The sequence below is a fragment of the Orcinus orca genome, chromosome 5 (assembly GCF_937001465.1).
Source record: "Orcinus orca chromosome 5, mOrcOrc1.1, whole genome shotgun sequence".
Taxonomy (NCBI): domain Eukaryota; kingdom Metazoa; phylum Chordata; class Mammalia; order Artiodactyla; family Delphinidae; genus Orcinus; species Orcinus orca.
The window spans coordinates 135,639,215-135,652,646 of NC_064563.1; the positions used below are offsets into that span (position 1 = coordinate 135,639,215).

The 13,432-nt window shown below is 41.8% G+C and overlaps 1 protein-coding gene across 8 annotated transcripts in view; it reads right to left on the reverse strand.

Annotated features, from left to right (window-relative positions):
• Positions 1-13,432, reverse strand: part of TIAM1 (TIAM Rac1 associated GEF 1) — a 400,889-nt gene that overhangs the window by 41,354 nt on the left and 346,103 nt on the right. For all 8 annotated transcript variants that reach the window (XM_033418176.2, XM_049710489.1, XM_049710491.1 and 5 more), the window contains one exon: positions 2,333-2,436. In XM_033418176.2, the coding sequence (XP_033274067.1) occupies positions 2,333-2,436 (104 nt within the window). The remainder of the gene's footprint in view (positions 1-2,332; positions 2,437-13,432) is intronic.

The following is a 13,432-nucleotide window of genomic DNA, read 5'->3' on the forward strand; positions in this document are numbered from 1 at the left end:
GCGTGTTGTTCAAGGTTCAACTGTATATCTAAACTGGCTTATACTATCACTAATTAATTCCTTCCTTCCTTTTTTGAAACCTGGTATTTAATACCAGACCTTAACAATCTGGCCAGAAGGTCATTTCAGCAAAGCAGTTAACAACAGAGAGCCTCGTTTTGTCATCTCAGAGCTGTGTGACCTTCAGTAAGTGGCTTAACCTCTCTGTTCCAATATTGCCACCTATAAAATAGGGGGAATAGCAGTGTCTATCTCTCAGTGGTATTGTGAGAATGAGAGGTTAATATCTAATATATACAAGACACTACCTAAGTATTAGCTCTCATTTATTACTAATAACAAAATCATTCAAATAAAGAAGATAAAATCTGAATCAAACCAACACCAGGAGTATTTTCAGGTACAGAATCACACAGTGCTCCGTACATCCAGTCTATAAAAAAAGGACTGTGAACCTATGGTGTCAATGAGTCCACCTTATGATCTTTAAAAATACTCAGATCATTACCCAAACTTGTCAATAACTTCAAAGATATTCTCCTTTATGAGAGCCTACCGCGCATTTCTACAGTGAAATCCAGGAACAGCATCGCCTGCTCCTATACTTGACCCTGGCTGTTCCAGGCACGTTTCAGGGTCTTGTTCTCAGGAGAAAGAACCATGAAATCAGAGAGGCACCTGGGATGAGTCAACAAAACCCTGGGGCCTCTTCCTTCCTCTCTGCTGCCAGAACCCCATATTATAGAGGACCCTGTTTGGGACTTCATGACTCACTATATTTAAAATGGAAACAATCTCTCAAAATCCACAAAGGGAGTGGAACACGGCTATTATAGTGAGGTAAAAATGATCCAAGTTAAAAAGTATTCAGAAATAAATGTCTTAGATACAGGAAAAATAACTGTACTCCCAAATCAAATTAGAAACTGAGAATTAACATTTTTAGTTTAATAATAGAACCATTTAATAAATAGCTTTCAAAATATCTTACCTCACACGGAAATATCTGTTTCTTTTGAGGGCCACTCACCCTCCCCCACCTCCCCGAAAAAGTAGGTAAAAGGCCACAAAAATAAAAAGTAACTTTAAACAGCTTTTGTTTGTTTTTTTGCCTTTAAATGAAACATGCATGTTTCCGTTTACTGGCTTTTTAATTAATAACCAACAACATAAAGCCCTTTCAGTCTACAAATATTAAATTTATAAACATTAAAATTACTTTAAAATATTAAATTTTATACTGTGCTCAACTTAGACACTGAGAGTGATGATCCTATGATGGCAAAAGAGAAACATATGGATAAAAGCAATGCTGAAGATAGTCTAACATATGCACTCAAGAAAGTCCTACAAAGATATATAAAGACAAAAAGAGGCAGAAAAGTATACACAGAGAAATGTAGGTTTTTGAAATAATCATTCGGATTTGAAGAGTATATTTCCATTATCAATATCAGTTATATTTTTGACCCAGCCAGTCATCCAATTACTGGACAAAGGCAAGAATCACCTGATATTGTAGATGAGAAAAACAAAGGTATAATTTAAAGTTACATGATTTGCTCAGGTTAAGGGACTGGTCAAGGTCAAGCAAAAGAATAGGAGACAGACAGGGGGACCAACATAAATATGTCAACGACATTCTGAAAACAGAAGACGAATAAATACGGACATAATCACGTATCACTGTTTTTACTGGGGAGGGGTCTTTCAGATACAGGTAACAGAGTTTTCAAATTGTTATACTCTGGAGACTGTGATGAGAAGAGGTTATTGACACAGAGAACTCTTTAGGAAGTGGAATAAAAGCATGATGAATTATGGAAAACAAATTCGCAGTTGCACCAAAGGGTCAGGATAAGAGCTTTGTCACAGTGCTCAACCGGGTAAGAATCACTGTATTTGGATTAAACAAAAAGATTGTTTCTTTCCCTTTAATGAAAAAAAAAGGTGCTCACCTTTCACAAGAGCTAAACAGAGATAATGCAAAGGGAGTCTGTTATAGAAACCATGAGTAGCAAGAAAGTATAACGGACCCAATTGTACACATTTTAGATGCTGTTTCGTCATACATATATGGAAGCATAAGAAGGAAACAGGATGAAATGAGACTTTAATTCATTAAGAGTGAGCTCTGCCCTATATTCTCACGTATGGGTTTGTTCTCAAGACTATAATTTGGATTTCATATCCTATTTAGTGACATCTCAGAAGTAAAAACACTTTGGTCCCGTGGAGGGGCCTTCTAACCACATACAGCTGCAGAGGTGACGTGTCAGCTGTGATTCTTTGGTGGTTCAAGACATGGGATGTGCAAATGGAAATCTCTCACCTTGCTGCTGTGATCAGTCTCATCTGAGGATTCCAAGTCTGGCCCTTCGGTCTCCTCCGGAGCACTCTCAGGACTACTGCCCTGCTGGCTGCAGAGGCTGTGCCCTGCAAGGTGAAGTCAGAAGAACACATGGGTCAGCACGTACAGTCATTGCTATAAGCCATGCCAGTGCAAGGGAGTGTGGGGTCAAGCTCATGACGTGTACCTATATTGTTAGACGCTCCAAGTACGTGCTCCATGATCTTGGTTCAATAAATGTCAGTTTTTGTTGTTTTTATTGTTACCACTATTATTATTATAACACAGTATATTTTTATTATTTATAATACATATTTTATAATATACAATCATTGCTGTGGACTGAATATTTATGTCCCCCCTCAATTTCATACGCTGAAGCCCTAATCCCCAATGGGACTGCATGTGGAGATGAGGCCTTTGGGAGCTAAGTAGGTTTAGATGAGGTCTTGAGGATGGGCCTCCACCAGAGCTCCCCTCCTCTCATGTAAGGACACAGAGAAAATGCAGCTGTCTGCAAGCCAGAAGAGAGCCCTCAGCAGGAACCCAGATCTTGAACTTCCCAGCCTCCAAAACTGTGAGAAATAAATATCTGTTGTTTAAGACACCCAGTCTGTGGTATTCTGTCACAGCAGCCCCAGCTGACTAAGACAATAATTTACTATCCATCTATCTATGAAATAAAATTTAAATAAAATTAAATTATTTGATTGATTTATAATCAAATTAATTGCTGGATCAATTACTTCATTGCTAAAATAACTGAATAAACCATTCTGAGAAGAACACTAAAAAAATAATAACTTTCATATAGATTACCTGACAAACTTCACCCACTCTTCCCACCATATTCTATGTATGCAAAAGTGCAGGCAACTTTCTTTCCTATTTTACCAAGTCCCTACTACAGTGGTTGGCTATGGTAGCCCCCTGCAGTGGGGAAGAGAACATTAAGACCTCTTTCCTCTGGGGGGATTCTCAGATTTAAAGAGCATCTGAACTGCCTGGGGGTTCATATTATGCAGATTCAGATTCAGTAGGTATATGGTTGGACCTATGATTCTGCATTTCTTACAAGCTCCAAGATGTTATCAATCAAGAGGTCCATGGTCCACACTTGGAATAACAAGTCTCTAGTATATTTACAAACCTCTAGCTAGTCTGATAAGACAGTGGTTTGATGACCATTATCTTAGAATATGTCAGGCACTGGGTCAGGGACTACAGCACCATCACTCTAACCCGATGAGAGAGAAGGGAAGAAAGACGAGAAGAAGAGAAGGGAAGAAAGAGAAGAGAAGAGAAGGAGCCACTTTCTGACTCTTTGGATGAAAGCGTCAGTCTGCAAAGAGGCTGCCTTATTCCAATGACACGGTTACAGTCACAAGCTGTTTAGCATGACTTTCTGATCAAATTCTAGGTTGGTTGGGAAACTAAGGAAAGAAGCCAATCCCTGAGCAAACCTCGCTCCAAGGCTGCGTCCTGTGGTCCCCTTCCCCTCCTCTGGAATGAAGCAGCAATGAAGCAAATGCCTACTTTCTATGGTTTGTAAGTTTCTGTCCGAACCCCCTCGCCTCCCCGCACCTAGTCGCAGAGTTCTGGCTCTACGATGTTCTTGCACTTCTTTTAATTACTTGCTCACTCAATAACATGGTGGGAGCCATCCAAGAGAGAGGCCCACTTAACTTGGTGGATATCAACAATGTCACACCGTCACCACCAGAGGAAAAAAGAGTGATTGAATACTTTAAATGGGGGCAATGACCTAGATTCTGGGGCTAGAAAAAAGGGGAAGATTTGAACAGCGCTAAGCTCTGAGATGGCAGGAACCACGCTCCCTCAGCACTAAGCAGGGTGGCGAGGCTGTACACAAGGTCACCTTCACGCTGTAATCTGCATAATGGCGACCTCCAGATGGTACAGCCAAACACTGTGACCCTGCATATCTCCACTGTTTATCATAATGCCTGGGCTCTAGAGGTTGCTCACAAAATAGTGGGAAAAGGAATGAAAGGATTTTCATTGTTAACAATACTGTGGGTCAGGTATCCTAAAAAGGAAGCAAAAAAACCCTAATTCTACAAAACACTTAGGAATTCTAAGTATCAATAAGATAGAACAAAATTCTTTTTATATTTTTTCTTTATTATTATTATTTTTTGTTGTTTTTGTTTTTGCGGTACGCGGGCCTCTCACTGCTGTGGCCTCTCCCGCTGCGGAGCACAGGCTCCGGACGTGCAGGCCCAGCGGCCTTGGCCCACGGGCCCAGCCGCTCCGTGGCACGCGGGATCCTCCCGGACCGGGGCACGAACCCGTGTCCCCCCCACCGGCAGGTGGACTCTCAACCACTGCGCCACCAGGGAAGCCCCATTATTATTATTTTTTTGGCTGCACCATGCAGCATGCGGATAGTTCTCTGACCAGGGACTGAACCCATGCCCTCTGCAGTGGAAGCACAGAGTCTTAACCACTGGACCACCAGGGAAGTCTCCCCAAATCCTTTTTAAACATAAAGCTGAGCTCCAAGAAATCCCCAGAGCCCAAAATGAAGAAGACAAAGGAGGCAGGAGGGGTGGGCCAGTCCCAAAGCCATGGCAGTGCTGAGTAATCCATCAGTCCCCAAACTCCAAACCCTAGAGCAGTGTTTCCCAAAGGGAGCGGGAACCTGTTGGTGTCAGGAGGGGAAAACGTTTAGGAGGAAAACTGTACACACGGCAGTTACACGGGGCACTAGCCCCCCCCGGGCTCCTGGGTTCTAAGTACCTTGAGCACTCTGCAGCCACTGTGACAATCAAACACGCACCCCTACAGAGCCCAACAGCAGAACCATCTCAGCTTGGGAACCACAGCCCTGGAGCCTTTGGTGTCAACTGTGAGGCCGTGAGACAGAAAACAACTGTTGGGTCAGTACAAACTGGAGAGTTAGAATCAAATCTCCCACATTCATATGGTTCCTTTGAAGGGCTACACTTTTACCCCAAAAAGACTCAAAAAGATTTTTTTTCAAAAGTACTCACTGGCAAAAGAGGAAAAAAAAAAAAAAAAGAAGGAAAAAGGAAGCTGATTTAACTCTGCCCATACTCTGGGATGAGTGGGGATGGAGGAAGAAGGGTTTCTTCTTGGAGGTGACAACCACAGGCTGGCTGCACGGGTGTTTGAGATTCAAATTTACACTATGTCCTACATTCTGGGGACTCCAATGTCTTAGTCTGCTCAGGCTGCTGTAACTAGGACTGCAGACTGGGTCGCTTAAACAACAGACATTTATTTCTCTCCGTTCTGGAGGTTGGAAATCAAAGATCAGGGTGCCAGCAGATTCTTTCCTTGGTGAGGCCCTTTCCCTGGCTTGCAGATGGCCACCACCTCACTGGGCACCTACATGACCGCTCTTTGTGTGTGCAAGGAGAGAGGGGGTGAACCCTGGTCTCTCTTCCTCTTCTTACAAGGACACTAATCCAGCTCATAACTTCGTCTAAACTTAATTACCTCCCAACGGCCCCCAACTCCTAATAACCCTCACATCAGGGGTTAGGACTTCAATACAGGAATTCAGTCCGTGATCCTCAAGATGAAAAATTGCCATAAAGTTGTTCTAAATTTGTATTCCAAGGGCATCTGGCGGAAGCCAAAACAAGTCTGCTCTAGAGGGATTCATCCTTAATGATGGGATCATATTAATGGTCAGACACACATAAGCTGGGTCAAACAAGAACCTATAATCCATTATTATAAACACAGGAGAAGCAAGTCCCCACGAGGGAGAAGCAACAGCTACAACAAGACTCCCAAGGAATAATACCGCAATTATCAGATAGAGATTGTCAAACGAGTACGCTTTTAAAAAAAAGGGGGCAGGGGACAAGAAAAGAGAGACTTTCAGAAAAGACCAGGTAAATTAGTAAATTTTTTAGAAATAAGAACTATAATCACTGAAATTAAACACTCAATGGATAAGGATAAGAGTTGAAGAAAGAAGCTAGGAAGGCCTATCTGAAGACATTATCTCACTAGAGCACAGAAATTCTCAAATGCTCAAATTATCAACACAATTGTATTTCAAGCTAAAATAGTATTCAAGAAGAAAAATATAATAATAATCATTTGACAAAGAGTGAGCAAGTTTACTAATACAGAACCTCGCTAAAAAAAAATTCTCTAAAGGATGTACTTCGGGTGGGAAAACATATATACACACACGCACACGTGTATAATCTGGTATACGAGGTTACCAGAGAGATAAATAGAGAGCTGATATTCACACAGGCAAGTCGTAGTGTATAAAACAACACTCCACACACATCCAAAAAGGCATCTGGAGGTAAAACATATAAGATGAAACTAAAGCAATGGTGGGTGATTGTATTTAAACCATTTCATGGTCCTTTTATGCTTCAAGTGAGAAGTAAAAAGAATTTGGTCTTGTTTTGTTAGAAATCATGTTAAAATTTTAAGGGCAACCACTAAAAGAAAAGAATTAGACTGTATAAGTTGAAAGGGGAAAGTGGAGTTTAGAAATTCAGCCAAAAGAGAGTACAGGAAAGGGCAGGAAGAACAAACAAGATCAAGACAGCAAAATACGATGATAGAAATGAGACAAAATACATGGATCTTCTAAATAAATGTAATGTAGACTAAACTCAATATCTAAACTTCATGTTTAGATAAAAACCAGAATAATGTCATACAAACCCCACCTATATGCCTATAGGCAAGAAATAGACCTAAACAAAAAGACACAGAAGACTGAAAGTATAGGGATGGAAAATATATTAGGCAAACGTAAAGAACGCTCTCCAAATGCCACACAAAATAGATTTAGTCAGACTATAGAAGATGTAAACATCAAGAATTATTATGCTTGATCCATGAATTTTAAACCCTATTCACAAGGACTAGCAGTTTATGCAAAGAGCCCACATATGAGGCCATAACACAAATCTCAACAAATGCCAAAGAATCCGAATTCAGACAGACCACACTGGCAGCATTATTTTTGGAACTAAATTTGTTATGAAAGAGCAAAAGGCTAGTAATACCAAAGACAGTTTTAGAGAAGAAAAACAAGACTGGGATACTTTCCCTACCAGATATCAAAATGTATTTAAAGTTACAATAATATAAGGCAGTGCAGAATTAGCAAGAAGACAGGCTAACAGAACAGAGAGTCCCAGAAACAGCCCCACCCGTGTATGGAAGTGTGATGTACAGCAGATGTGTCACTGCAGATCCAGGGGAAAAGAATGGAACATTTGATAATGTGGCTAGGACAGCAGATTACCCACATGGGAAAATAAAAAGCTGAACCCTAACTCACATCATTCATAAGAATCAGTACCAGGGAGGTATAAACCAGAAAGTGAGCAGTCCAAACTATAAATCTTTCAGAAGGAAATATAGAAGAAAACGTTTGTTGCCCAGGGGAGAGAGAAGGATTTCTTAAACAGGATATAAAAAGCACAAATCCTATGAGATAGAAAATCAGATTTTACTAAAATTAAAAACTTTTCTTTGTCAAAAAGTACCATAAAGGCAACAAGATACATTATAGACTGAGAAAAGTTATCTTCAACACATATAACTGGCAAAAAATATTAATATCTAGAATATAAAAGAAGTCCTATGAATCAATAACTGTGGGTCTATCTGATTCTACAGTATATATTCTTTTTTTACCCTGTTAGCTATGCTTCTGCCTTTAACTGAAGATAAAAATTAATAAAATAGGAGAGAAAGAGAAAAGGCAATGCAGTTGTGGTAGACAATTGGCAAAGATGACAGTGATGATTCCTCCCATCCGTTTAAGCACGGATCTTTGTGTCAATGACCCCACCCCATGAATTTGGATTGGCCTGGTTTGTGACTTGTTTGGGCCAACAGAATGTGACATAAGTGGTGATATATGAAGCCTTCTGAGCTAAGGCTACAAGTGGCTTTGCAGGTTCTTGTCTGGTCCCCCAGGAACCCTGGACCTACCATACAATGAAACCCCCAAGCTAGTTTATTGAGGATGAGAGACCTCAAGGAAAGAGGGGTCCAGCCCACCAATCACCAAATATGTGAGGAAGGCCATCTTAAACCAGCCCCAGTCAAGCCCAGATGACAAAGTCACAAGAGTGACTGAGGCAAGGAGAGCAGAACAACCGTCCAGCTGAGCCCGGCCCAAACTGCTGAGCACAGTGAGCAAATTAAATGGTTGTTTTGGGTGGTTTGTTATATAGCAGTAGATAGTCAACACATGGTTAGGGGGAACTTAGTCATCTAAGAGAGCCAGAGAGGCAGGAATTGAGAGTGGTGCCCTTTAAGAATGCTGAAGAGAGACACTGGCATGGCAGGAACAGGGAATCCAAACCAGGAAAAAGTCCTGTTTTTGCTCTCACACTTCAAGGCCTTCTCTGAACACTTTCCAGCTGAAGAGGCTTATAGAACACCATTGTCGAGTTTCTATGCAACCCCATACAAACACAGATTTGCGACTTCCTACTCTTCCTTTACCACAAGAAACCTTCCTCTAAGAGCAGACCCTGAAGGGATTATTCCCTTTGTGGTGGAGGTAGCTGTCCCCATTTAATTACCAGTACACATGCAGACAGCTCCAGAAAGCTGAAGACAAGGCTGAGAGGTGGCTGAGGAAGTAATCAAAGCAGGGAACTTCCTGTCCCACTTCACTCTATGCCCAGCACTTAGCACATCACCACCTGGCATAAAAGAGGCGCCAGTTAACGCGTGGCAGCACAGAGAGGAAGCAGAGCCAAAACTAAAGAGACAAAGGATGAGCAGGGGTATAGAGTGGAGAATTATTCAGCCATAAAAAGGAAGGAAATCTACTCTTTGCAAAAACATGGATGGACCTTGAGGGCATTATGCTTAAGGGAAATAAGTCAGAGAAAAGCAAATACTGTATGATCTCACTTATGTATGGAATCTAAAACAAAACAAGCAAAACAAAAACAAACAAAAAAACCCTCACAGATACAGAGAACAGACTGGGGGTTGTCAGAGGTAGGGGGTTGGGGGGCAGGTGGGTGAAATGGGTCAAAAGGTATAAATTTACAGCTATAATGCATAAGTCCTGGGGATGTCATGTACAGCATGACGACTATAGTTAATAATGCTATGTTGTATATTTGAGATTTGCTAAGAAAGTAGATCTCAAAAGTTCTCATCACAAGAAAAAAAATTGTAACTATGTGTGGTGATGGATGTTAACTAGACATTGTGGTGATCATTTCGCAATGTATACAAATATCAAATCATGATGTTGTACACCTGAAACTAATATAATGTTATATGTCAGTTCTACCCCAATAAAAAAAAAAAAAATGAACAGTGGGTGGACAGTCTCAGAGAATGAGGCAGTACAGGGCAGGGCTGAGGCCCAGCAGGACAGGACCTATAGACTATCTCAAAAGCTGCCATAAATAACGTTCATTGTTGTGAGCAGGTGTGATCATTTCTCTGCTTCTTCAAATTATTTTCACATCATAATGTGATTGTTTTGTGACTGAGGAAACCTTTGCTGCTAGCACGTCCCACTCACCATTAGCCGGATAGACAACAATGAGGTCAGGAGCAGTACAAACACATGAATGTAAGCGTACATTTTGATTTATCTTTGATTTACTTGGATGAGATGCATTCACCAAGAATTTAATGGAGGAAGGAAAAAAATCTTTGCCTTATGAGATACATGAACAATGTAAGTTAAACTAGCAGATTCTCCAATTCAAACATTTCCAAAGAGGAACCAATCATAACTGGTTATTGAGTGAAAAAAACGACTGAGGGGAAGGGAGTAAGAAAAGGTTAGACGCGGCCAATAAAGACATTTAGCTGGAATCTCATCCTTAAGCGATGATTTTATTTTGCTTTTCAGCCATTTTACTGTCATATAAGAATAAGAATTCCATAGACACACTCATATAAGATCAGCATAAACACCTGCCCCTCCCCCAAGCTAAGAAAACAAAACCAAAACAATTTATAAAGGAAAAAAAAACCGGGGAGAGCTAAATATACACTATGAAAAAAAAAGGAAAAACACTACAATTTTAACTTGGGAGACAAATAATAACTTCTTTCCAACCAAATTTCACAAAACCCCAGTGTCTGTTTCTCTCCAGAGAACATTTTTTTAATCCATAAAAACTGTAGATATAGTCCTTCCCAATCCTATCAGCTTGTTGTGAAACTCAAATAATATATAATCCACTAACGTTCTTTAAAATGATACAAATGGAGGCTCTTAATCTCTGAACCGACATTTTTTTCCACACACAGGACTCAACGGGTGTCATTAATCAAATGCAGCTGGAAATCAGGACTAGGTGTTAGGGTTTCCCTAGCAGGGCCCACAGAAGCGGGCCATGTGCTGTGTGACGATAAGCATCGCACACAGACAGTTTACAAAACGCACATGGCTCCACATTTTATCGACAAACAACTAGAAGGCCATGTGCTACTGGTATCTGTGAGACTTCAGTGAATCTGGAGAATGGGACCATATCTGTTTGCAGGAAGGTAAATCTGTGCAGTTCCTCTTTCTTGGCTGCCCCTCCTGCTGTCTGGTTGTCTTCTGTTTGCAGAATGGAGCACCAGACAATCTGCACGGAACATCAGCCCAAAATAGAACCTTGCATTTCACAGGCACTGCAGGGAAGCAAGCACTGCCTGGCAAATCAAAGGCTGCTGAGTGCTTAACGACTCCTTGCTCTGACCAAGATGCCTTGGCTCTCCTGGCTGTCACAGAAGCCTTTCCTGTTACAGCAAAGGGTGCTTAATCTACTTCCTGCAGGAGGGCTATCTGTGCTCACTGCGGATTGCCATCTTTCACTCAGCATCAGACAGAGTAAGATCAAGGGGGCTGACTCTCCAAACCCAAGGCTGTCCCTAATTGTCTTTAACAGGTAGAAACCAGTGCTAAAGTCAAATGAATGTGAGCCTTAAGGACAGAACTTAAAGTGAGAGAGACAAACAGACATTTTGAAGCCTTGGAAAGATACCATGTTTGCCCCTTGAATTATGATTTTTATAACTTGCATAAAATTGGGGGCTTTTGCTTTTCTGAAACTTATTTTTAAAATAATTTTAGATCTAGATTTGCTTTCCTATATATATATATATATATATTATTTTTTTTTTTTTTTCCCCCGGTACGCGGGCCTCTCACTGCTGTGGCCTCACCCGTTGCGGAGCACAGGCTCCGGACGCGTACGCTCAGCGGCCATGGCTCACGGGCCCAGCCGCTCCGCGGCATGTGGGATCTTCCCGGACCGGGGCATGAACCCGTGTCTCCTGCATCGGCAGGCGGACTCTCAACCACTGCACCACCAGGGAAGCCCTGCTTTCCTATATTGACATTCACTATAACAGTTCCCTAACTGGGGAGTGTAGGTATATACATTCTAATCAACCAGGCCAGTGCTTTCAACTGGAGACTTTGCCCCTGTGGGGACATTTAGCAATGTCTGAAGATTATTTTTGACACAACTTGGGGGGAGGGGGTTAAAAACGACTAGCTGAGAGTTGTTTGTAGGAATACTGCTAACGTGAAGGCACAGGACAGCCTCCCACAACAAAGAATTATCTGGCCCCAATTGTCAGTAGCACCAGATGAGATCAGTATTCAAAATAAATCACACAGGAACATTACAGAGGCTTTTTGGAAAGCTCACAGAAACAGAGTTTTGCAACTTCCTACGCCAGCTTCCCCTTCACTTCAGGCTCTTTCTAAAGTAATAGCCACTGAAGGAACTAGCTTTTTGCCTGGATCCTCTTCCCCCATTTTCTTACCAGTCTGTCCCTAAACAACCGTTGAAAAAAAAAAGAAAAAGAAAAAAGATGAAGAATAGCCCCAGGAAGATTTCAGCAAGGACACGTGGATGGCCAATGGCCAAGAATGGAAACTGAGTCTTATTGAGAGAACACTTAGGATGGAATCTATTCTCCAGTCCCTGGCTTTCCAAGCCAACACGGCAATCCAGTCACCACGTGTCCCTCCTATACCGAGGAAGAGGAGGATAAAGGAGTTTACCTACCAGGTTGTCATTACAGAAATCTCCATGAAGCAGACCACAGAATTTTATCCACAAACACCCCTGTAGATGGTCTGCATGGGACCATAAGATTCCAATCATCTTACCATTCCACCCAGATGAAAAAAAGAGGATCACTAACCAAGAATAGTCGGTGACCTAAGGGAGTAGCCTCCAATCTTAGCTGCACGTTAGAATCACCTAAGGATTTTTAAGCAACCATCTAACACGTGCAAACACAGCCCCGACCTCAGACCAAGGGAATCCTGATCTCTGAAAAGGGGCCCAGGGGTCTCAGCCTTCTAGTCTGCAGAATCTACTTCTTTCTACTTGGGGAAGGAAACTACCTTAAGTATACTTCATAAACTTAGTTATCAGACAATCCACCTGGTGCAGATTGAAGTGGAAGAGAGGGCAGGGAGGAGATCAAAACCGAGCAGCCTCTGGTTACTAGCTAGAGAATCTTCCCATCCCCACAAGAGACTGTGCTTTGAATGCATAACGTTTGAGTCCCTCTTAGAACATATTCTAAACACCTCACTTTCATCACTCAGTCATTCCTCACAACAACCGCGTTAGACAGTGGTGTGGTTCGATCCCCATTTTATGCACAAGGACACGGGGCACAGAGAGATTAAGCGTAATCTGTTCAGAGTCATGAAGCTAATAAACATAAAAATAGGACGCATTCCCAAAGAACCTGGTTCCAGAGCCCACTCTTAGCCACTAGGTAGTGATACTTCTACCTGGAGGAAACAAACCTCTCCATAAAAGAGGCTTCAGAAATAATCCAGCCCTGAAAGCTAATCACATATTTCAATCAGAATTATCAGGGCAGCATCAAGGCCACGTCTGCATACTTGGACTCGTAAAATGGGGCAATCCACAGACCCAGCCTCCTACAGACGGGCACCAGCCAGGGTGCCTGTGGACCCGGCCAGGCTTTCCATCAAGGCTGCCTCACATCCACTATAACCACCCTAAGATGGTCCCTGCATCAAACCTCAAATCCGTCACTCAGGAGGCTTCTTATTTTTAGTTACTTCTATAT